This window comes from Salvelinus alpinus, chromosome 2 (genome assembly GCF_045679555.1).
Source record: "Salvelinus alpinus chromosome 2, SLU_Salpinus.1, whole genome shotgun sequence".
In the NCBI taxonomy this organism is placed as follows: Eukaryota; Metazoa; Chordata; class Actinopteri; order Salmoniformes; family Salmonidae; genus Salvelinus; species Salvelinus alpinus.
Window position 1 is genome coordinate 46,389,761 of NC_092087.1, and position 22,993 is coordinate 46,412,753.

The window sequence follows — 22,993 nt, forward strand, 5'->3', positions numbered from 1 at the left end:
GCTGCCTGGATGGTAGAAGATTGCACAAATAGTCATCCTGACTTGAAACAGACCAATTATTTATTAAAACAGTTAAAGATGCACTATGCAGAAATCGCTCCGGCATTTCTTGGTTGCTAAAAAAGCATTTTATTTTTTTATTTTACCGTTATTTTACCAGGTAAGTTGACTGAGAACACGTTCTCATTTGCAGCAACGACCTGGGGAATAGTTACAGGGGAGAGGAGGGGGATGAATGAGCCAATTATAAACTGGGGATTATTAGGTGACCGTGATGGTTGAGGGCCAGATTGGGAATTAGATTTAGCACCGCTGCCCCCAAACTCTGGAAGTCTCTCCCCCCAAGCCACCTGCAATTCAGACTCCATCACCATTTTCAAAAACAATATCAAAGCCTACTTGTTTAGTCTTGCATTCATCTAAGCTTAGCTCACCCTTACTCAGCCCTAGCCTAAGATAAGTAGCTTTTATTCATTTTATTGTCTTGTTTTATACTCTTTGGTGTGCAGTGTTCTTATGGTTTTTGAAAGGTGCTTAAAGTCCCATGTATTATTATCATTAGGGATAAGGATAACTATGGCAAGACCCTAATAGGCTAATCATACAGCCCAGCAGTCAGGTCCAAGTCCTAAAGGGAAATAGATAAGGATGATCAAATGAATTGATTGATTGCATCTAGTTAGGTTGAATAAGATGGATTTTCTACCCTCTGCGTCTAATATAATTACGAAAGAATAACATCACCAGTCCTCACTGTATTGTAATGCATTGTTCAAACATCAATCACTGGTTCTTCTAGTGTCTTAAATCCTGGACAATAGTTAAACTGCCCAGATGTACATGTTACTCTCCTTCTGAGTGTAGATGTCTCTGCTGTTAACGTTTTGACTGAGCCATTTTCCAGCTGTGTGGTCTCTCCCCTGGGTGAATTTTAAAGTGGGTGTTCAAGTGAGCCGACTGATTGAAACATTTCCCACAGATGTGACAGCGGTAGGGTTTCTCTCCAGTGTGAATGCGGTGGTGTCTCCTCAACAGGCTGATGGTGGTGAAGCTTTTTCGGCACACAGAGCAGCTGAATGGTCTTTCCTTGCTGTGCCATCGCATGTGGACTTCTAACTGACAAGAGAAATTGAAGCACTTCCCACACTCCCGGCAAGGATACACTCTCTGTATACCTTGGGCTTGATAGGGGGATCTCTGTTGAGGCAGCTTGGTGGTGTTCTGGTCTCTAACGTGTATGTGTAGACCAATACTTTCTCTTTCATATGTTCCCTGTGGCTGTGGGGCCTCATATTCTGAGAGTCCTCTCTGAATTATATTGTTGATATTGGGTTGGGCACTGTTTTCACTCCGAGCTGCAAGACAGTCTGAATTCACGGTGAAGACGCGCTGTAAGTCACTGGTTGGTTCTAATGTGCTGTAGCCTTCTCCTTCATTCTCTATTTTGATATGCTTATTAGATATGGTTCTGGCTAAAGAGTCTCCTTCTCTGTTGTTCACAGTTTGGGGAAGATGTGAAGGCTGAGGTGGGTCCTGATCACAGTTACTTTTCAAAAAAGAAGGCGTATATATGGATTCTCCTTTGGTTTCAGACTCCAGCCCTTGAAGCAGCTCGTCCTCTGGACTGTTTCTGAGCTCCTGTTCCTCTTTAATCTGTGTGGGTTCTGGGTCCTCCTGGCCTAGACCGGGGGTCCACGCCTGCTCAAGATGCTGCTGCTCAGGTGAAGATGCATCTTCGGTGAGATGGATAGTATGACAGTCTAGAGGGAAAAGAAATTAAGAAAGTCTGGTAAAGGCAATTCTATTTCAGCGAACAACACAGCATACACAATCAATTCTAACTGAAGCTGGAAAGATGGCAAACTACCAGTTTTCTATTGATAGTTCTTTGTATATATCCATAAAAATTATTCTGATATATGGCTGAGAAAAGCTGCCTGCCTGTCTGTCTGTCTCATTCCAACACATTCATTATTATGGGACATCTGGAGATCAAATTTAAATATTGAAACAATGTTGCAAATGTCAGACACAGACAGCAAGGTTTATACAAGTCTCTGCTGTTGAAAACTAAATGTTAGTCTAAATGAAATGTGAGATAATATCTAGATGCTTTTTATAGTGGAGATCAAGTTAATAAATTTGGCTGGGCTGATGAGACAGTGGATTGTGCCGTCAGATGGAACAGAGTAAATAGGCATTTTAACGTCATAGAGTTAGCTGGTGAGAACTTGTGGAATAGACACCGGCTGGAATGCGGTTTTAACCAATCAGCATTCAGGATTAGACCCACCCGTTGTATAAGGTGTCTTAGAGTGTGTTAGTAAATTCAAACTGGAGTGCCAGAGTGCGTTCTGGGCGTTCGTAAATTTAGCTCACGGAGCATTCAGAACGCACACTGGACGCTCTGGCCAAGGACTAAGGTTGATCCGAGTTCTCTGACCTCAACGCAGTCAAGCTAACTGGCTAGCTACTTCCAGACACATAATGAGAGAACACCCCACTCTGACCATTTTACTTGCCCTAGCAGAGCTGGTTTGGCTCTTTTCATGTTATCCAGAGCATTGGTGACTAACTGTGCTGCTGGCAACAATTTAATTACGCTATGCTTACTGACATCAGACCTATTCAACGGGTGTAGAGCGTTCGTAAATTCATCAGTTATTCTGCCCTCTGGTACACTCAGACGAGGGTGCTCTTAAATCGGTGTAGATAGAGTGAATTTACGAATGCACCCGTAATGTAACAATGAATGCGTTCAGACCCCAGTGCAGCTCAGTGTAAACAAGCGTAATGGTAGGGTCAGTATCTAACGTTAGTAGGCTTTTCATTTTCTCAAATACTTAGCAATAAAGTATAAACAAATTCTGGTAATGTATTTTCTATAGATTAATTAATGGTGTCCAACAACAACCAATTCCCTCATTTTGAGAAATAAAAATAGGTTGGTAGCCTAGCGTTCATTTAGCTAACTAGCTACTATACCTTTTTGAAGTAGAACGCGCTGAACAGCGATATCCAGCAGCTTTCGGAGATGATTGTTCTCCTCCTTGGAACGAACGATTTCTGTCTGGTACTCAACTATCGTACCCTTCACAGCCCCAAATATCTCATTGGCAGCCGTGGTTAATCTCTCGGTGAGAAATATATTCAACAATTCCAATTTTTTCATTTTGTTTTCTGTGTGAGTAGTATTTTCACAATCCACCATCTTTGTTTACGTCTAGTTTCACGGAAGTGACGATGATTGTGATCTTTGTTTCCGCTCTGATCGAACTAAAGAGCATCATGTGTGTATTGAAAAATTGTAATAAAATCAAATAGGGCACTTCTCCAGATTTGTCTAGTAGGGGTTCTCAAACCGCTCAGGGAATCCTAGCTATTCCATATATTTTAACTATTCCACAGCTAGCACACCGGATTCAAAAGTTAATCAATCATCAAGCCCTTGATTGAGTTATTTCAGGGCTTGTCTGGGGTGTCCCCAAGGAGAGGTTTGAGAACCACTGACATAATGAACTGAAACATGACCTCCACGGCACTCAGTTTTCCAAATGTAGCTATAAAGGAAACACTTTCTCAATAAGATCAACATGTCTTTGAATGTCTTCTCTTTGTGGGACATCTGGAATAAACAGCCTGGATGAAAGCAAATTTTCATAAAAGCATTTTTATTTAGTTTCAACACCCTTTAGAGATTTAGATCATGAATATCAGGACAGGCCCAAGCAGGTACAGATACACAACAGGCTCCTCGCGCCAGATCGTAAAACTGATCAGCAGATATAATCTGATCACAGTCAACATGGAACAGGAGGTACTCAGACAACAAAATGCCACATGCTAGCAGAGAAAAATGGAAATCGTCTGTTGAATTGTAACATTGTGTATGAACAGTACAAATAGGTTCAAACTCAGACAGCAAATAAGTACTCCCTGAGAAGCTGCTTTTTCACATTTTAAGAGCAAAAAACAATTTGTAACAAAAGTTCAATAGCAAACAGGCTGGATGTTGAACAGTGAAAGGAGTAATGTTTCATATTCAACTGTTTTGAGTGGGTCATGGTAAGATAAATTGGATAGGTTAAAATGTGGTCCGAACACATTTTTTTGGACCAAAAATGCACTAGGAGCAGAAACAGAGGAACATGGTGGGTGTATTTAAAAAATTGACATATTTCAGTGAGTTAGCTCTTCTGTTTTGTCTTACAGAAGCTAACTTTCACAGCCAAAAAGGGTACACACCTTAATTTCATACTTAAAACCATCGTTCCACGCTTATTCAATTAACCTCAAATCCAACTTAATCCGTTCCAACAGTTCCACATTTACCGTGATCAGCCCAAAATTAGAACAAAAACTTTGTACATGAGTTATAGTCAGTAGATGTGGGACATGAGATACAGGAGGCAAAGCAGGTTAACTATTTTAAGTGCAGTAGAATGTGTAGTTACTGTTACTCCATTTAAAGCAGTCTAGGCATACACAGTACACAAATTCACTCTTTCTGCAACAATGATTTAACATCCATAGGTGACAGGCAAAACAACATGCTTTTGTCCTTAAAATGCAAGATGGGGAATTACCTGAGGATGTTAGATATTTTTTAAATGTAATTCTGCAACCAAATGGTTGCTTTTTCATGTTCTCTTCCGGGACAAAGAAAGAACATAAATGAACAAAGATAAAATCATGACATGAGTATATCACTAGCACTGTAATCAAATAATAATAAAAGGTGCAGAAATTAAAACGCATGAAGGATTGTTTTTCCAGGACAAAAAAAAGGTAACCATGAATTAAAAAGTAAAGAGTAAAACAATACCATCTAAAACATAAAATACAATGTGTTTTAATTGAAGAAAAATAAAATAAACCCACCAGTCCCCTCTGACATATTGTAGCAACCTTAGTCTACTCCGATGACATGGGCTGATAGACAGCGGTGGTTGGGAATCAGTAACAAATACATATATCCTCCCCAAATCAATGAAGACATCTGTCAAATCAACCCTCTACGGCAGTGATAGGTGATACCCAGCAAGTTGCTCTGGTAGTAGGTTGACGTTCAACTGGTGTTTAGTTCTGGTGATCATTTGAAATTATATTGGTGTTCATGAATGTAGGAGTTACTTTAGGTCAAGGGTCGGTCAGGGGTCGTGAACAGGGTATCAGGTGACATTAACATAGGCGTTGGTCAAGGGTCATGTACGGGGTATCAGGTAGGCCAGTCTAGCTGTCGATCATCTCAGACAGCTCCAGCAGGTAGTCATCCTCTCCCTTGCCTGGATCCAGCTCCAAGTCATCGTCCAGACGGTCATCTGTGAACTCGTTCATCAACTCGTCGAATTCGTCCATGGCGGAGGTTGAGGAGCTAGCGGAAGGGGCTGTTGCGGCCGAGCGAGACAACGCAACGCTGGGCCGCCGGGGCTTGGGCTGGATGGGTGTATTCACCACAGAGCTGGAGAGGAGAGGGGAACAGAGTTAAAGCTCATTTACCCATTGATGTTTGGCTTTATGCTAGGTTTAACCATATGACAGTATACGGGTGAGTTGTAACCGCAGAGCAGTTTGCCAGTGTTACCTCTGTGGGACTGGGGCTGCTGTGGTGATGGCTGGGCTGTGTTGGTTGACAGGGACCGCCTGGAACTCCTCTCTCAGGGGGCTGGAGCTGAGGCCAGGGCCCGGGATGGAGGGGGGTCTCCTGGAGACCACAGGGCTCATCTGCACCTTAACACTGGAGGAAGTAGAGGACACCTGGAGAGAACACATAGTTAACACAAGTTACAATAACAGTGGTTGTACAAAGTACATCTCCATAACATCACAAAAGGAACCCCTACTATGCTGAGAGCGCAACGTACTCTGTTTCACTTCGGAATTTGACAAATTGGACAATAGGCCATTTTTGACCAATTAATTCAACGTGGTTACAGGGTTAATTATGCATGGTTACAGGCTTAAAACAGAAACAAAGGAGTTTAGGTATTTATTCAGAGTGGTTAAGGTTAGTGCTATGGTTTTTGGGAAAGCATAAAACTAAACTAGTCAAGTACTCTCCCTGCTTGCTGGTCAATTTAGAATTGTTGAGGTGCAGTGGTCTGAGCAGAGCGCTCTGGTTCTGAACGTTGTGAGTTTGAGCCCAGTGTGTGTGTGTATAAATATATATGTATTTTGTTGTGAGCGCCGACGACTACATATATTGCCCTTCTCAGGACCTTTTCAAACATCCAAAATCAACGTCTGTTTCTAGTGACCAGCCTGAGAGAGCGAGCTTTGAGACATACCTCTCTCCGTTTGCAGGGCAGCTCCTGCAGTGGCTCCTCCTGCACTGCATAGGTGCTATTGAGAGGTTTGACTGCAGCGACAGCAGATCTAGCTGATGTTCTTTTCTGGCCTGGTTTCACCTGGGCAGCCAGCTTCATCACAGAAGGCCTCACGTTCAGCTTGGGCCTCACTGCAACAACAGCACACAGGATGTCAGACTAATACTTTGGAGTTGATCTTGCATAGGCTTTTTAGAGAAGTGTAGAAGAGAGCTTGTGAGAGGATTTCTCTCTGGAGACATATACCTTTAGCTTCAGTAGCTTGCCCAGGGGACTTCTGGGCTCCATCCTGAGCCTTCTCAATCGGAAAACCTTTCACAGAGGGCCCAGGGGAGGCCGCTGCTGCTGCTGCTACTGCTAAGGCAGCCTGCTTTGGGGGACTGGAACCTCCTGGGGAGCCTCTCTTCCTCTTGCCTGGGGCAGTGCTGGAACTCCTGGGGCTGAGTGAGGGGGAATCTGCCTCTGCCTGCCTCAGTGGAGACCCCTGCTGGGGGGAGGTGGCGCAGGGCAAAGGAGAGGCAGCCTTGGGTTTGAGGGTGATGAGCTGGCGAAGGGAGGCTTTGGGTGCCTGGGCAGGTGCCTCCAGGGTGATTGAGGGGGGAGAGGAGGCGGCAGGGGGGCTCACACGCACCCTCTTCTCCCGCTGGAGGGCGGGGCCTGTGACCTGTTTTGGGAAAGAGTCTGCCTCGGCAGAGCCCTCTGGTTGGCTGGTGGACGAGGCCTGCTCTTCCTGCAGCTGTTGCCTGCGGAGCCTCTTCTCACGCATGATCTCCTCAAAGGTCTTCACCTTCACACTGTCACCGGACACAGCATCGCTCCTACCGTTAGCAGGGCTCGCCTAAGGACCAGAGGAATAGTGACATTCAGTGACTAACAAAGCTGATTGAGTATAACTACATATTTGGATGTACAGTATTCATACAGAAGGACACAGGACACAATTCTTACCTCAGTAGCAACAGAAGACTCCGTCTTCTCGGTCACCTCAGATGTCTTCTGGGTGGTAGTGCTGGCAGCTGTCAGGACAACAAAAGAATGTCTTAGAATTATACAAAACACTGCAGCTAGTTGGGTCAAGCCACCTTACAATGTAAATTACTATGAGCAATTCTAAAAGGTTGATATCAAATCAATAATAAACTCCTTACCAGAAGAAGCTGCTTTGTTGATGCGCAGTCCCAGGGGCTTCTTGGTGCCTCCCTCTCCAGAGGCTGAGCCTGGGATTTTTCCGTTGGACGCCTCCTGTCCCCGGGCCTGCATCTTGGCTGCCTTCTCTCTGCGGATCTCCTCCAGGGTCTTCACCTTAACTCCACCTCCAGGAGGTGTGCCCCGGCTGGGCATGGCTGGCTCAGTTGGTCCCTGGGAGTTCCCTGGAGATGCTTCCATAGCCTCCTGCTTGGCCTTTCTGAGGCTGGGGCCTTGCTGCTGGTCCCCCTCCAGCTTTCTCTTGGCGTGGAGGATCTCCGAGAAGGTCTTCACGTGGCTGGCTGCAGGTTTGCCAGTGGTGCCTCTCTTTGAGGCCTTGCTGGTACCAGGAGTTAAAGGGAGAGGGTGGTCCCCCGGAGCTTGTCCTTGGGACTTGGCCAACTTCTCCTGCCTGATTTCCTCCAGGGTTTTGATGCAGATTATTTCAGGTGCTGTATTCTCACTGTTGCTCTCAGCTGAGGGAGAGGTTAGAGATTAAAATACAAACAATAATACATTTCATTCAACATATACAAACAAAAATAATTGTATACTGTTAAGATAATCGTTTCTAATGAAGATTGTATGAGCCACCCAACGCTCTTTTTGCAGGACATATGTTAATTGTGAGAGGAGGCGAGTTAATGATTTTACCTGATTCAGAGGCAGTAGTGGGTTCAACAGGTAATCCCAATCTATCCCTGACAGGTTTTAGAGCTAAGGGTTAAAAAAAAAACATGAAATGAATCCAAATTATCAATGACAATTACTTTAAACAACGCTTTTACTTAGTATCGAACAATTATGCATCTCCTGTGGCACAGATGGTTCTAGAGGGAATCTAACGTGGATTCCTTTGTTCCAGAACAGACACCTGATTCTGCTTGACCACTAATCAGGGACTTGAACCAATGATGCGATTCAATTAATGCCCTGGGCATGCCCCAGGTGAACCTGGTTAGTGTTGATTGCATTCGATTTGGAAGCAGGCTGCCTCCCACGTGTGAGCCAGGGGTGTAATCATTAGTCCAAATAGTAAAACAAGTTTGTTGGACAATTTCAGGTAGGTCCCTCCCTATTTTGTTTACTTCCATTTAAAAAATATTTATGCAACAGAATTGGCATAATGAATACACCCCAGGTGCTCCATTCTAAAAGTGACCTAGGTTAAAGAGCCACTGCCCCTAAAAAAACAACTAATCCCTTTGAAAATGGCATCGATACGAGTCAAACATTTAATCTCGTCTCAAAATTGACTACAATCTCAAAATTGACTACAAAGTGTAAATGGGATGATTTGTCAGTCTCACCTAAAACAAAGTTAAGGTTGGGTTTGAATTACAATTATGTCAACAATTCATGGCCCCTTTGCCAAGCTCCACATACAAATCGCTCCTTCACCTACCTTCATTGAATGGGACTCTGTTGTTTCATCGCCCCTAGCACGTTAAAAGGATCACTGCCGTTTGAGAATGAATAGCCCTATACAGATTGACTATGACTAGTTTGCATGCCCTGCTGAAGGACCCTAGTACCATACCATGCGGAATAAGTGGTTGAAGCTTGTTGGTCTCCAAAGATGGTGAGTATAATGTTAGCTAGACCATACTGCTGGTTATGTATATTTAGACAATCATTATCATCGCTAGCATAGCTGACGTTACCTAGCTAGCTACCTAGCCAGAAACAGACTAGACCTTCATTACATTCTCTCTAGTCGGAACGTAGCTATGCCATGACCAGAACAGTGCAGAGCTGGCGTGAGATACGACTTGGAAAACGTGCCTCAATTCAGGTATGGGAGATGGCAGCATACTCCTAATTATCCCATTACCTGAACTTACAAATCAAGAAGCTTGAAAGACTGCAAGTTTTTAATGACTGCTAGTTTTTGTCAGCATGCTAGGCTAGCTAATGCTATAACAGCCCATTGGAATCAACAACAGTTCTGGTAGCTACTCACCTCAATGCTAGACGTCACATTTTAATGGAATCCAATGGGCTGCTATAGCATTATCTAGCCTAGCATGCTGACGAAAAGCTAGTAGCAAAACCTTTACATTTACATTTAAGTCATTTAGCAGACGCTCTTATCCAGAGCGACTTACAAATTGGAAAGTTCATACATATTCATCCTGGTCCCCCCGTGGGGAATGAACCCACAACCCTGGCGTTGCAAGCGCCATGCTCTACCAACTGAGCCACACGGGTCATGGTTGTGATGTTGCCAGATTGACTTTAGATGCACTATAAGTTCAGCCAGCTAACGAAGATTGAGGGGACCACAGTATTTCACCACAGTATTTCAGCTAGCTAACATCAAGCATTGCGAACTATTTTTTGACAAACTTAATCATAGTAATGGCAACATTGCCATTTCTCTCAAGTAAATTTGACATATGGCAAAGTTGTTTCCTACTAACTATTTGCCCACTTTAGCAATGTCATCTTTCTATGCCACTTTAAATTAGTGGAATTTATACTAAACAGTCAGCCTCCGAGGTGCAACCCATGTTAATGGCACAAAAATGTATTGGATGCAGCTATGGCTAATACAATATCTTCTTGTATTAAATCATTATAGTGAATAAATTGCATATAGGCTGTGATTTACTTAGAATTAAATAAACAAAGAATACCTTTAGGCTCAGTCTACAGTGCCTTTGAATTCCTTTTTAGAAACACGTTTAGCCAGCCTGTGGTTTCAGGCTCATGGGTGAGCAGGCCAGCAGTGGAGAATACCATCTCTGCACTTGCAGAGCTACTGGGGATGCTAAAAATCCTTCTGGCCAGGCTGGGCAGGGATGCAGAGTTGTTTTAAAACTTTTCTATAGGTAGGCCTAAAGGTTTTTAGGCAAATTAACCCTATCAAATCAGAAAGCTCCTTGAAAAGAGGTGATATGTCAGGCCTAATGGACCAAAATCCAGAATAACCTTTTATATAGATAATAGAACGGAAATGAGTGCAACTTTTAAAGAGATCAGATTTTTTTATTTATAAATACTTTTCTGCAATGACACAGCTAGCAAAACACCTCGTTCCTTTCTGTTGGCATGTGAACGTAGTACACTATCATGCTTTTGGGATTTGGGTCTTTTCAGATTGCACAATGATTTTTTAGTTGTGGACACTACATCACCACACTACCTCTCTTGCTTTTGGTCCTCCTCATCTTTGTAAGTCACCTTGATTTTGTACCTGTATGTTTAATCACTTCCGTTATGAAAATATTTAGCAAACTCCATCCCAGTAGCTATAGCAGCACACAAGTAGCCTACAAATGCATACTGGGGCGGGCATGCCCTGAGCTCGTGAAGTGAGCACTACTGGAACGCTCCAGTCAAATTGGGCACGCTCTGGAACCAGCCTGATCACTGTTAGGTAGGTTTAGTCTGACCTGTTCAGACTTCAACTTTAACATAGGTAGTACCTGATGCACAAACATATATCTCTGCCATTGGTAATAGAATATTTAAAGCTTGCGCCGGCATTTCACCATACATCTGCTTGTAGTTATTGAACTCAACCTGCAGGAAGTTTGTTGTGATTGAGTGGGAGGAAACAGCTGAAGGCAAGGTTCTGACAGATCGGTGTCTTGGTGGTGGCAAAGACACACCCAAGAAACATCCACATCAAACGACACCCCCAACTCAACTCGTTTGGCTTCTGTCGTGGCCGCTAGCATTTCTATAGGAGCAAGTCAAAAAACGAGGCCAAATCAGCGGGTGCAGTTCACCTTTAAGCACGTGGAGTAATGAATAGGATTCTGTTTTCACACGTAATTGATTGCTTTTGTTTAAAACACTATCTGCCTTCCAAATGACAACTAGACTGAACAAAAATAAACGCAACATGTAAAGTGTTGGTCCCATGTTTTATAAGCTGAAATGAAAGATCCCAGAAATGTTCCATATGCACAAAAATCGTATTGATTTTGAGTATTGGTGCCCTCCCAGGCCCACCCATGGCTGCTTCCATTGCAGTCATGTGAAATCAATAAATCAGGGCCTAATTTATTTATTTCAATTGACTGATTTCCTTCTATGAACTGTAACTCAGTAAAATCTTAGAAATTGTTGCATGTTGCGTTTATTTTTGTTCAGTGTAGTTGTAAAATTCTAACATGTTTTATAGGACAGAGTTGTTTCTGAACAATACACGACACTGCATTGTTGACAGACTGGCACAGATTACCGTTCCATTCGAGCAGGCAGTGTGCCTCCCTCACTGGTTTCGCTTGGTCATGTGACGAGCCATAGCCTGGTTCAACCTAGTTCCATCTTAATGTAACTCAATTAGTACAACCAGGGTCATTTTCATCAGACACAGAAGACAAACCGGAAGGGACCATTAATACCTGTCCAATAAATGCTAATTTTAGTTTTCCATTGCCAAAAACGTCTAAATGTTTTCTGCAGCAAACATATAGAGGAAAAAAGGCTAACATGACATTTAAATTATATTTTCTAAATAAAGAACTAGTATTCCTAATAGTCTGAAGTAAATCAATCCATTGGGGATATTTGGTTGTCATTTCCCTTCGCATACCTTTCTGAGGCAGGTCCGTTTCACCCTTGTCCATTTTCCTCCCGAGGCGCTCGGCCAGACAGCGTTTCATTGGCAGGTCACCCCCGGCAGGAACTTCTAAAAGGTCAGAGGTCATGGAAGCTTAGTGTTGGTGACCAATGGTACCACCAATAACGAGTGTAGTTTTGTAGTTCATTTACCTCTGTAACAATTATTATTATTATTTGGGGGTGCTTATATTTTTCCACTTAGACTTGACAAATATGTCATGGAAATGTGTTTTTGCATATCCCAACTGGGGTCACAGCCAGCATCAATTGAGGTTAAGTGCCTTGCTCAAGAGCACAGCGACAGATTTTTTTACCTTGTCGGCTCCGGTATTCGAACAAGCAACATTTTGGTTACTGGCCCGAAACTAACCTTGAGGATACCATTGACTGGCAGTGACTTCCTTACATTTTATAGATAAACAAGATAATAGAAAACATTTACCTTTGACTATTATTCTCTTCCCAAGCCTGTCCGCAACATTGCGTCTCACGATCTCTTCACCAAAGACCACAGTGTCTGAGGGGGCAGCAAGCATATGTTACAAATGACATGTAGCAAGTGTGTGTTCATATGTACTCGTGCGATTCACTTCAACAATATTCAATCTGGGATCTTGTGTTAATCTATACACAAGGCTCAGTTAGATCAGTGTTCAATGATTCTTACCATCCTTGGCTGTAAAGAGAGATGGACGGATGAAGGATCTCATGTTCTCCTTCTCTCCGCTGGCACCATTGTTCCGCTGATCTGAGCTCTGGCCAGGAACTGGATAACCTGACAAATAACAGTTGATAAACTCACACCTCATTTACAGCATAATAACACAAAAGGCAATAGTAAATGTATTTGGGAGGTAAGAGGAAGGATGAACTCACCAGCTCTCCTCATACTGGCTTTCAGCGCTTTCCTCAGTCTGATCTCCTCCAAGGTTCTGACACCAAAGTCCAGCGAATCATCTGTGCCAAAGAAACACCGTTAGCCAATCACAGAGAGTCATAGGGTCCGCTCAAAGAAAATGGGGTTACTCCAGTCTCCTTTTCACCTCATTTAACACCTGATTTACTTCAATAGGTGGTCCAGGTACAGTGCCTTCAGAAAGTATTCACACCCCTTGACTTTTCCCACATTTTGTTGTCTTACATCCTGAATTTAAAATAGATTAATTCAGGGTTCGTACAGAGAGTGGCAAGTCAAATTCAAGGACTTAAGTACTTTTTAAAGCACTAATATTTATTTTCAAAGACCATCAATTTGGCCAGGTCGGAGTTGTAAATGAGAACTTCGTAATAGTTCATATTATGCAATTGTTTCTAGTCGCCACCAGATGGCAGTATATAGCTACAACCTCATGAAAAAATGAACTTCGTATTCATCACTACCTTGCAAGTTCTACTCATTAATACATCGTTTCACCACTTATTTAATACATACATGAGTGTGAGTACTGATGATTTTGTCATTTGAGTACTGATGAGAAGAAAATTGGGACATGTCTACTGGTGAACACACATTTCCCATGTGCATTACTAGACAATTCCAGCTTAATGATGACTTTTTAATTGGGCATTTGGGAAGATACTACTTAACAGCATCAAAGGCATCTTGCTTCCGACTGGCAGCTTTGGTGCCGCAGGTTGGGAGAAGGGCGGGTGGGCTTTTCGAAGCACTAATAATTCAAGCATCAATGTAATATATCCTATATGCAATTGTTCCTAGTCACCACCAGACAACAGTATATCTCCAAAACCTCAAAGTAACTGACTATGCATTACCTTACACCTTCTACTCAATAATACGTGTTTCACTACATAGCGTAAGTGGTAAGTCAGGATTGATTTCCTTATATGAACTGTAACTCTAAAATCTTTGAAATTGTTGCATGTGTTTATTTTTGTTCAGTGTACATAATATTACATTGTCTTTATATTTAAAATGTTATTTATTTCACAAAATGTTATGTCCCACAGGCTTTCCCAACACATGAACGTGAATTCTGACAGTGAAAAATGCCCTTAGTCGACTCAAATGTATTCTATACACATTTGAAGAAAAACAAGTTATTCATGTGTTTGATAGAATCTTTAATCTTATCAGGGGACCCCTATTTAAATTTTAGGGGACCCCACATGGGCCCTGGACCGCAGGTTTGGGAACCCCTGTACTACTAACCTCTTTCCCTGCTTGCTTCAATGCTTCCTATCTAAGTGCATCTCCTTTGCCTAATTCATTGCAGCCTCACTCACCACTGTCTCTAACTACTCTATAAAAAAAATTGTATTTTGTTATCCGAACTTATAGTAACCCATCTTTTGATTATAGCTAGCTTAATTTCAGTCAAATGCTGCTGCCGAGGTCATGCTCCATTCAAGGTTAGCTTCTAACTTCATCCTTCTAGCAAGCTAGCTACCTAGCTAATAGCCAGAGCCCTTGAACTACATTGAAATCGGACTTATATATAAGCGACTATTTGCCAGTTGTATACTCATTCTACAACTGAATCTACATGTGCCCGGCATTTTAGCTATCGATGTGACGTTTGGCGGCACTTAGTCAGTTCTGCACCTGGCTGGCTGAGTTGCAGTGTTGGTGGAATGAGCGAGTTCGCCTGGCAACCAGAGCGCAAAACACGTGAGGGTAAAAAAAACATCTGCAGTCTGCCTGGAAGGTCTTTCAATTACAACACTGTTTGGTCAATGAGGCACTGAAAAGCGAAGCCGTCAACTGAAGTTTGAGCCTACCCTTGAAGCATTTCAAACTAAATCTGTGTTAAAACATGCATTGTTTTAGGGGGAGCTGTTAGCATTATTTTTTTTTTTACATTTCCAAATTAAACTGCCTCGTACTCAATTCTTGATCGTACAATATGCATATTATTGTTATTATTGGATAGAAAACAGTCTATAGTTTCTATAGGAGTTGAAATTTTGTCTCTGAGTGGTACAGAACAATTTCTACAGCACTTTTCATGACAGGGTTCAGATTTCAGAAATTTTTACCTCTGATCTGGGGTCTGTTTTTAAGGCGACAGTGAATGCTATGAAGAAACCGACACTGCCTACGTCTTCCTCTGGGTGTCTGTACGTCATCACGTTTTCAATGGACTCGATGGGACGTTCACAGCCATTATAAAAGACGAAAATGTACAGAGACCACCCTTTCTCAACGTGCGCCTCAAGCGTGAAGGCCATCGGACCTGCCTCGTTCCAAATCGTTTTCTAACCAGCAGTATTTCTCCGGTCATGTTTTCAGTCGTTATAGTTGTTAAAAACATCATAATGTAGTGAATTTTAACCGTTTTATATCAATTTATATCCGTTTAGTGCGATTTTGAGGAATTTCTTTGTCGTGCACTCTGAAAGTTTGGACACGCTTTAGGGTGTCGGTCGTTGGTGATGGACATTTCGAAGGACAGAGGACATCTATCGACCAAAAGACGTTTATAACATAGAAAGGATACATTGCCCAAGAATATGATGGAAGATCAGCTCAAAGTAAGCAATATTTAATATGATAAACCGTGTTTCTGTCGAAATATTTTAAACGCATATATCGCCATTTTGTTTGGTATAGCTTCACTTGGCCAACCCTGTATTGAAAAGTAAGGATAATTTTAAAAATGTAAATCAGCGGTTGCATTAAGAACTAATTTGTCTTTCGATTCCTGTCAACCCTGTATTTTTTAGTCAAGTATATGATTAGCTTTTAATTAAACTAGATCACTCTGATAGATGACGTCAGACATATTGAGGCTTGATTTCCTAGTATTTTCATTGTGTAACCACGGTTTTGTATGGCTAAATATGCACCTTTTCGAACAAACTGTATATGTATGTTGTAAAATGATGTTACAGGAGTGTCATCGGAAGAATTCTGAGAAGGTTAGTGAAAAAATTAATATCTTTTGGCGGTGGTTACGTTATAGCGCTCTTTGGCTGGAATCGATGCTCTGGTAACGTTGGAACATGTAGTATGCTAACTTATCGATTTATTGTGTTTTCGCTGAAAAACGCTTAGAAAATCTGAAATATGGTCTGAAATCACAAGAACTGGGTCTTTCCATTGCTATGCTTTGTCTATTTTTATGAAATGTTTTATGATGAGTAAATTGGTCATACACGTTGCTCTATCTAGTAATTCTAGTGGATTTGTGATGGTCGGTGCAATTGTAAACTGTGATTTCTACCTGAAATATGCACTTTTTTCTAACAAAAACTATCCTATACCATGAATATGTTATCAGACTGTCATCTGATGTTTTTTTTTATAGGTTATTGGCTATCAATATCTTAGTTGAGCCGAATTGGTGATAGCACCTGAAGGAGTAAGAAACTGATGGAGTTAGAATAGTGGTGTATTTTGCTAACGTGTTTAGCTAATAGATTTACATATTTTGTCTTCCCTGTAAAACATTTAAAAAATCTGAAATGGTGGCTTTATTCACAAGATCTGTATCTTTCATCTGGTGTCTTGGACTTGTGATTTAATGATATTTAGATGCTACTATCTACTTCTGAAGCTATGCTATCTATGCTAATCAGTGTGTGGGGGGTGGGGGGTGCTCCCGGATCCGGGTTTCTGAGGCAGTAAAAGTTAAGATGTTGATATCTATACTATGTGTTCTGTTTCTTTGTCCTCTTCTTACCTGAGGTGGAGCCCACGGCCATCTTCCTGGGAGAGACCACTCTGGATCCGTCTGAGCCAGACCTGCTGTCCTCCCCCTCTGACAACTGATCTGCACGCACACACACACAAACCCCCATTTGTCAAATGGCACTTTTCAAATTATTCTGGGAAAAAACTATTGTACTGTACCCAAAAATATCAATACCATTTCCACCATTGAATATAATTTTCACCTAGCACTTTAATCACCTGCTCCACTGTCTCTGCGCAACTGCCCCTTTAAGAGCTCCTTTCTGTGACTGCGCTGTCTATCTTTCCACTGTGTATCTTTCCATTGCCGAGCTCCTTCTTGCCCTACGGACTACATGCTGTTCAAATTTTATATTGCTTTTATTGTTTCTTTCTACAATGTTTGCTCTTCCTTTCTAGTGATAATGTGTGTAAAGTGTGTTGTGACCTTTGTAGAGTGCACTTTAAATAAACTTGATATGACGTTTCTCACCATCTTCATCCTCATCTTCGTCATCTGCCGGGTTAATAACCACAGGCGGGTGAGTGGGGCTGGGAACGTTCTCCTGAGTCTCTGCCTTAATGACCCCACGGAGCTGGGGATTGGCTGGGCTGGGGATGGGGACAGGAGGCAAAGAATCCTCATGAGGCTCCTCTTCTTCTTTCAGGGCCGAACCTGAGTGAAAAGACAATCAAGCTCAGAAACTATGGATAAACTCTGGTTCTGGTGAAGAATAGGTTCATAAGTGAGTCCAAATATGTTATTCATCTGCTGATACACTACCATGTCAAGTGAAAATCATGTCAATAACATGTTTATGAGCCATGCGATGCTAAGGAGATAAAGATCAGTAAGCTAACGGTGGCTTGGTCAGGATCGGCCTCTTCAGAGCGACTACTCACTTTTGTTGGGCGGTACGTATTGGCCGTCTATTAAGCGTGGTTTCTCGTGGTGGAAGGCACAGTGCGGCTTCTGGCAGCCAGCAGGCTGGTTCTCCCAGTAACAAGCAATCTCCTTCCTGTTTTTCTGTAAGAGGGGAAGAGGTATAGAGAGCAGGTCAGAAAATGTAGCATAATGTCTTGCAACATGAGTCTTCATGAAAGCTCACTTTAAAAAACAAAGTGAAATTCATCCCTTAAAAGCTATGACTGATTGCCTCAAAATGGCCAGGTGAAAAACTAGAGAATATGGTATTACTGCGAGGAGACCAAAAAAAAGATTTAAATGGCCCCCCCCGACAAGTCCAGAGGCACACAATCCCTGACCCAGGTTAAGAGAGGGTATTTCTCTACACCTCTGTAATGGCAAATCGAGACACACACAGCCTTGAGTATGCAAAGCTTTAAGGGGATATTCCTGAAATACTTTTTTGGTTTGTGTGACAAAATTGAGGCAATAATGAGCAAAGATGGTCTACTGAAAAAGAGAACACAATCGTTACCTTGATCTCCATGTGGCGGAACTTGCAGACCTGTCGGAAACAGCGGCTCTCCTGCCACAGGCTGCAAACGACCTCACTGCCCATAGCGGCTTCACAGTGTCTGAAGGGGCAACTGTCACCCTACACCAGGAGACAAAAACACAACCTTGTTAATACTTACATCTGAGAGCTGCATTTACACCACCAAAACACAGCAACACAGAAAATGCTACAGTGCTAGTTTCTCTTTGTTATGATCCCTACCTTAGCGCAGTTGGAGTAGTAAAAGAAATAGCAGTCATCTCCATGGTTAGTCATGTTCAGGATGGTGGACTGGATTCACGTCCAGGTCAGGGATGTTCTCTTCAGGGCCAACAGGACTCTCCCTGGGCTGGCAACAGTGAAACATAAGCCATGGTAATTTCTCTGCCATTAGTGGATTTGATTGCTTCACTGTGGTGGCAACAGAACTCCACAGAGTTGAATTTGAATTTCTTTGAGGACTATGGTGACATACAGGTAACTGACTAAATAAAGGAAACACCAACATAAGTGTGTCTTAATTAATAGGGTGTTGGGCCACCACGAGCAGCCGGAACAGCGTCAATGCGACTTGGCATAGATTCTACAAGTGTCTGGAACTCTACTGAAGGGATAAAACACCACTCTTCCACAAGGAATTACATCATTTGGTGTTTTGTTGATGGTGGTTAGTGCTGAGTGATTAACCTCCATTTTTTTTAAAGCACGAATTTACTGACATCGGTTCAATTATTTGAATTCCACTTCGTTACGTCTATTTCTTCCTGTGAGCTCAATGTGCAGTTCTTGTCAAGATATCAGATGAAGCCTGAACTATGCGATGTAGAAGGGAGTTGTAGTTTCCAGTAGGCCAACATTCGACATAGTGTAGCTCAGAAAACATGGTAATTATCTACAATGACCATAATCCACTGTGCCTTCACTTAAACCCAGAAATCTGCTCCTTTTATTCTCTGTTCCCAACGCACTAAACGACCAGTTCTTACAGCCTTTAGCTGTACCCTTATCCTACTCCTCCTCTGGTGATGTAGAGGTTAACTCAGGCCCTGCAAACCCCAGTACCACACCTATTCCCACAGGGACTATCATTTGTTGACTTCTGTAACCGTAAAATCCTTGGTTTCATGCATGTTAACCACAGAAGCCTCCTCCGTTAGTTTGTTTTATTCACTGCTTTAGCACACTCCGACAACCCTGATGTCCTAACCGTGTCTGAATCCTGGCTTAGGAAGGCCATAAAAAAATCTGAAGACTACATCCCCAACTACAACATTTTCCGCCAAGATAGAACTGCCACAGGGGGCAGGGTCGCAATCTACTGCAGTGTTCTGTCACACTATCCAGGTCTGTGCCCAAACAGTTCGAGCTTCTTCTTCTCAAAATCCACCTTTCCAGAAATAAGTATCTCACTGTTGCCGCTTGCTATAGACCCCCCTCAGCCCCCAGTTGTGCCCTGGACTATATACGCGAATTGATTGCCCCTCATTTATCTTCAGAGTTCGTACTGTCAGGTGACCTAAACTGGGATATGCTTAACATCCCGGCCGTCCTACAATCTAAGCTAGATGCCCTCAATCTCTCACAAATTATCAGGGAACCGACCAGGTACAACCCCAAAACCGTAAACACGGGCACCCTCAAAGATATCATCCTGACCAACCTGCCCTCTAAATACACCTCTGCTGTCTTCAACCAGGATCTCAGCGATCACTGCCTCATTGCTTGCGTCCGTAATGGGTCCGCGGTCAAACAACCACCCCTCATCACTGTTAAATGCTCCCTAAAACACTTAAACTCCTGCGTTCCTTACAGTTCTCTGCTGCCAATGCCCGGAACGAATTGCAAAAATCACTAACTTTAAGCATCAGCTTACCGATCACTGTACCTGTACACACCCAATCTGTAAATAGCCCACCCAACTACGCCATTCCCCAAATTGTTATTTATTTTTGCACCCCAGTATCTCTACCTGCACATCATCATCTGCACATCTATCACTCCAGTGTTAATGCTAAATTGTTATTACTTCACCAGGCTTATTTATTGCCTTTCCCCCCTAACCTTACTACATTTGCACACACAGTATATAGATTTTTCTATTGTGTCCCCCCCCCCCCCCCCATTGTGTTATTGACTGTACATTTGTTTATCCCATGTGTAACTCTGTGGTGTTGTTGTTGTCGCATTGCTTTGCTTTATCTTAGCCAGGTCGCAGTTGTAAATGAGAACTTGTTCTCAACTGGCCTACCTGGTTAAATAAATAAAACATTTTAAGCTAAAAAAATTTGGAGTGAGATCTGGTGACTGACACAAACACACCCTTTAAACCCTATGCTCCTTTGAGACCCCCTTTCAAAGTCACAGCTCTTTTCTTCTAGCCACGGTAGCCAAAATAATGGACAACTAGCCCTAAACATGATGGGATGCTAATTGCTTAATTCATTCAGGAACCACACCTGTGTAGAAGCACCTGCTTTCAATATATTTTGTATCACTCATTTACTCAAATGTCCACAACAGGAATATGACCCAGAGTAGAAGTTGCAGAGAAACTAAACTCTGCTTGAAAGGGTTGTGTGGCTAAACTCACCTGTAGTGGCTAAGAAGATTCCTCCCTTCCTCACACACTTCTGATAGGGTGTCTCCGTGGCAACAAAGGTCCTGAAGGAACACTGGATCCGTGAGATAAGAGGAAAAAGGGAAGGTCCAGAGACACTCGTCGTCCTATGACCTCCCTTATGACTCCTTCCAGCCAGACTGCTAAGCATTACAGATGGATGGTGCAAGAACGTCCTTTTTTTTTTGTTGATTATTTTTTGTTAATGGGGGGGAATAATGTGAGATAGAAGCGAATCCAAAAAGACAGCCAGAGGGGGGAAAAAGGAGGTTTTGAAAGAGAAAAAAAATGGGGTGAAGAGAGGGCGGAAGAAAAATCTTCGACTTCTTCTTAAACTTGATGGCATAAAGGATGCTGTAGAAAAATATAAGTAAGGGTGGGGCTTCTAGGGATTCCAGCAGGCAAAAAGTCTGGAGTGGGAAAAAAGTGGTGGGAATTTCACATAAAATCTTCTGTGAATCTACTTTCTTTATAATGAACTCTATCCCCCATCCAAAGATCTTCAGGAACGGACAAGAAGCTGCTTCTTAACCTAGATTTAAATAAAACAAAAACACTCCCCTGGAGAACTGAATAGAAATTGGTTAGAGTACAGGACAGAGAGACTTGCACACAAACACAGTATCTGAACTGCAGTTTCTCATCAAAGTGTAGTTAACAACATCAAGAGAGAAAATGTAGAACATGACAAGGATGTGCCAACACCATCCACAATAACGTATGATTAACCATTGTTTCCCAACTCCGGTCCTGGAGTATCCCCAACAGCACACATTTTTGTTGTAGCCCCTGACAAAAACATCTGTTCCAATTTAGCAATGGCTGGATGATTAGTTGAGAAGTAATATCAGGTGTGCTTGTCCAGGGCCACAACAGAAATATGTACTGTTGGAGATACTAGAGGAAAAGAGTTGGGAAACATTGTAGAGCATGGGTCAAACTGAATTTGACTATAACAGACTACACAACTGGGTATTGTGTAATCCATTATTGGGAGCTCAATCAGCTCATACTACTTCATATGTTTGGATATCAACCCATTGCTTCAATTTTATGTATTTCATTTGGAATAATAAAATGTTAAACTGTATGTTGTTTGTAACATTTGACATCTGTCCAGAGGCCCCCACAACATCTTGTTAACTTGAAGGGCCTCGATGTAGGTTTGCAATTTTGATGAGTAACATACCGCACTGTTATCGTACAATCCAGGACAGACATATCGAATAATGTAATTAGGCAGTTAAACAGCTAAAAAACACGTAATTTAAACGTAAAATTATAAAACACTAAATATATTGGCAAGACGAATTACCAGAATTACTGGGCGAATGCGATTTTCATCTTCATACGTGGTAGTTACTGAAAACACAAAATGCATTGCAACATTAATAGATAGCTAACGTTACTCATGTTAACGTCACAATATGAATGATTTAGAAAAAGAACGTTCCAAATTACGATACACGCGTTTGTAACCATCTTGCCCCACATCAAAATGACTAACGTTAACTAAGGTAACTAGAAACAAATCGTTCTGCTTGTATTTATATTGACGTGTGTATTATGTAAATCGTTATTCACATTCAGGGTTCCCTGACATAAGACTCCCATATCAAATAATGGCCGAATAAACTCCAAAGCCAAGTTACCTGGCTAACGTTAACTAGTTACAGTAACAGTTAGCTAAATAATATAAACAGTCACTTGCTATTTTAGGTACGTTATTGCAAATGAAATGTCTAACCGTTCTTAGCTAGCTAACGTTAAACTCAGTCACCATTATGTCATTGGCTAAATTAACTGGGTGGTAATTGTATTTAACTAACGTTAGCTAGTTACCAGCTATGTATAGACTCTGGTTACAAGGCCTCGATACTAGCAACTAACATTATACTTCTTGGCCTAGCCAAACTCTGTGGCCTGGTTGTTAGCGACGAGGCTCGAGCTAACTCGTAGTTGCTAACATTAGCTAGCTAACTCGGACGTTTTACACCTCGCTTCCAAATAACGATCTACCCTTAAATAGTAATGCAATGACATCAAGACAAAACAATGATTTAATAAAGCGAGTTAGTTACCAGTATTACAAAAAAGGTTAAAAGGTTTGTCCCACTACAAGAGAAACAACACGTCCGCCGGGTTCCTTGCTGCGCAGCACTGGAGCCTGGAACAAAATGGCGTAGACTCA

General features: G+C 42.2%; 2 protein-coding genes across 5 annotated transcripts; both read right to left on the reverse strand.

The window, feature by feature from the left end:
* Nucleotides 1–38: 38 nt before the first annotated feature.
* On the reverse strand, nucleotides 39–3,243 carry LOC139563160 (zinc finger protein 19-like). Its single transcript, XM_071381490.1, has 2 exons — nucleotides 2,986–3,243; nucleotides 39–1,760 (listed from the first exon to the last, which is right to left on the reverse strand). Exons 1-2 carry the CDS (start codon nucleotides 3,209–3,211, stop codon nucleotides 877–879), a joined length of 1,110 nt encoding a protein of 369 aa, XP_071237591.1. The 5' UTR covers nucleotides 3,212–3,243; the 3' UTR covers nucleotides 39–876.
* Nucleotides 3,244–3,654: 411 nt separating this feature from the next.
* LOC139563164 (zinc finger CCCH domain-containing protein 11A-like) lies at nucleotides 3,655–22,993 on the reverse strand. Of its 4 annotated transcripts, XM_071381510.1 has the most exons (19): nucleotides 22,884–22,990; nucleotides 22,118–22,164; nucleotides 20,776–20,846; nucleotides 18,408–18,534; nucleotides 18,165–18,284; nucleotides 17,626–17,749; nucleotides 17,216–17,398; nucleotides 16,733–16,822; nucleotides 12,966–13,046; nucleotides 12,757–12,864; nucleotides 12,532–12,606; nucleotides 12,061–12,156; nucleotides 8,166–8,228; nucleotides 7,475–7,987; nucleotides 7,275–7,342; nucleotides 6,573–7,164; nucleotides 6,288–6,457; nucleotides 5,585–5,757; nucleotides 3,655–5,461 (listed from the first exon to the last, which is right to left on the reverse strand). In XM_071381510.1, exons 4-19 carry the CDS (start codon nucleotides 18,459–18,461, stop codon nucleotides 5,233–5,235), a joined length of 2,739 nt encoding a protein of 912 aa, XP_071237611.1. In that variant the 5' UTR covers nucleotides 18,462–18,534; nucleotides 20,776–20,846; nucleotides 22,118–22,164; nucleotides 22,884–22,990; the 3' UTR covers nucleotides 3,655–5,232. The 4 variants fall into 4 exon arrangements, with proteins under 4 accessions (XP_071237611.1, XP_071237604.1, XP_071237622.1 ...); XM_071381503.1 differs by having other exon boundaries at nucleotides 20,776–22,164; nucleotides 22,884–22,993; XM_071381521.1 differs by lacking the exon at nucleotides 22,118–22,164 and having other exon boundaries at nucleotides 22,884–22,959.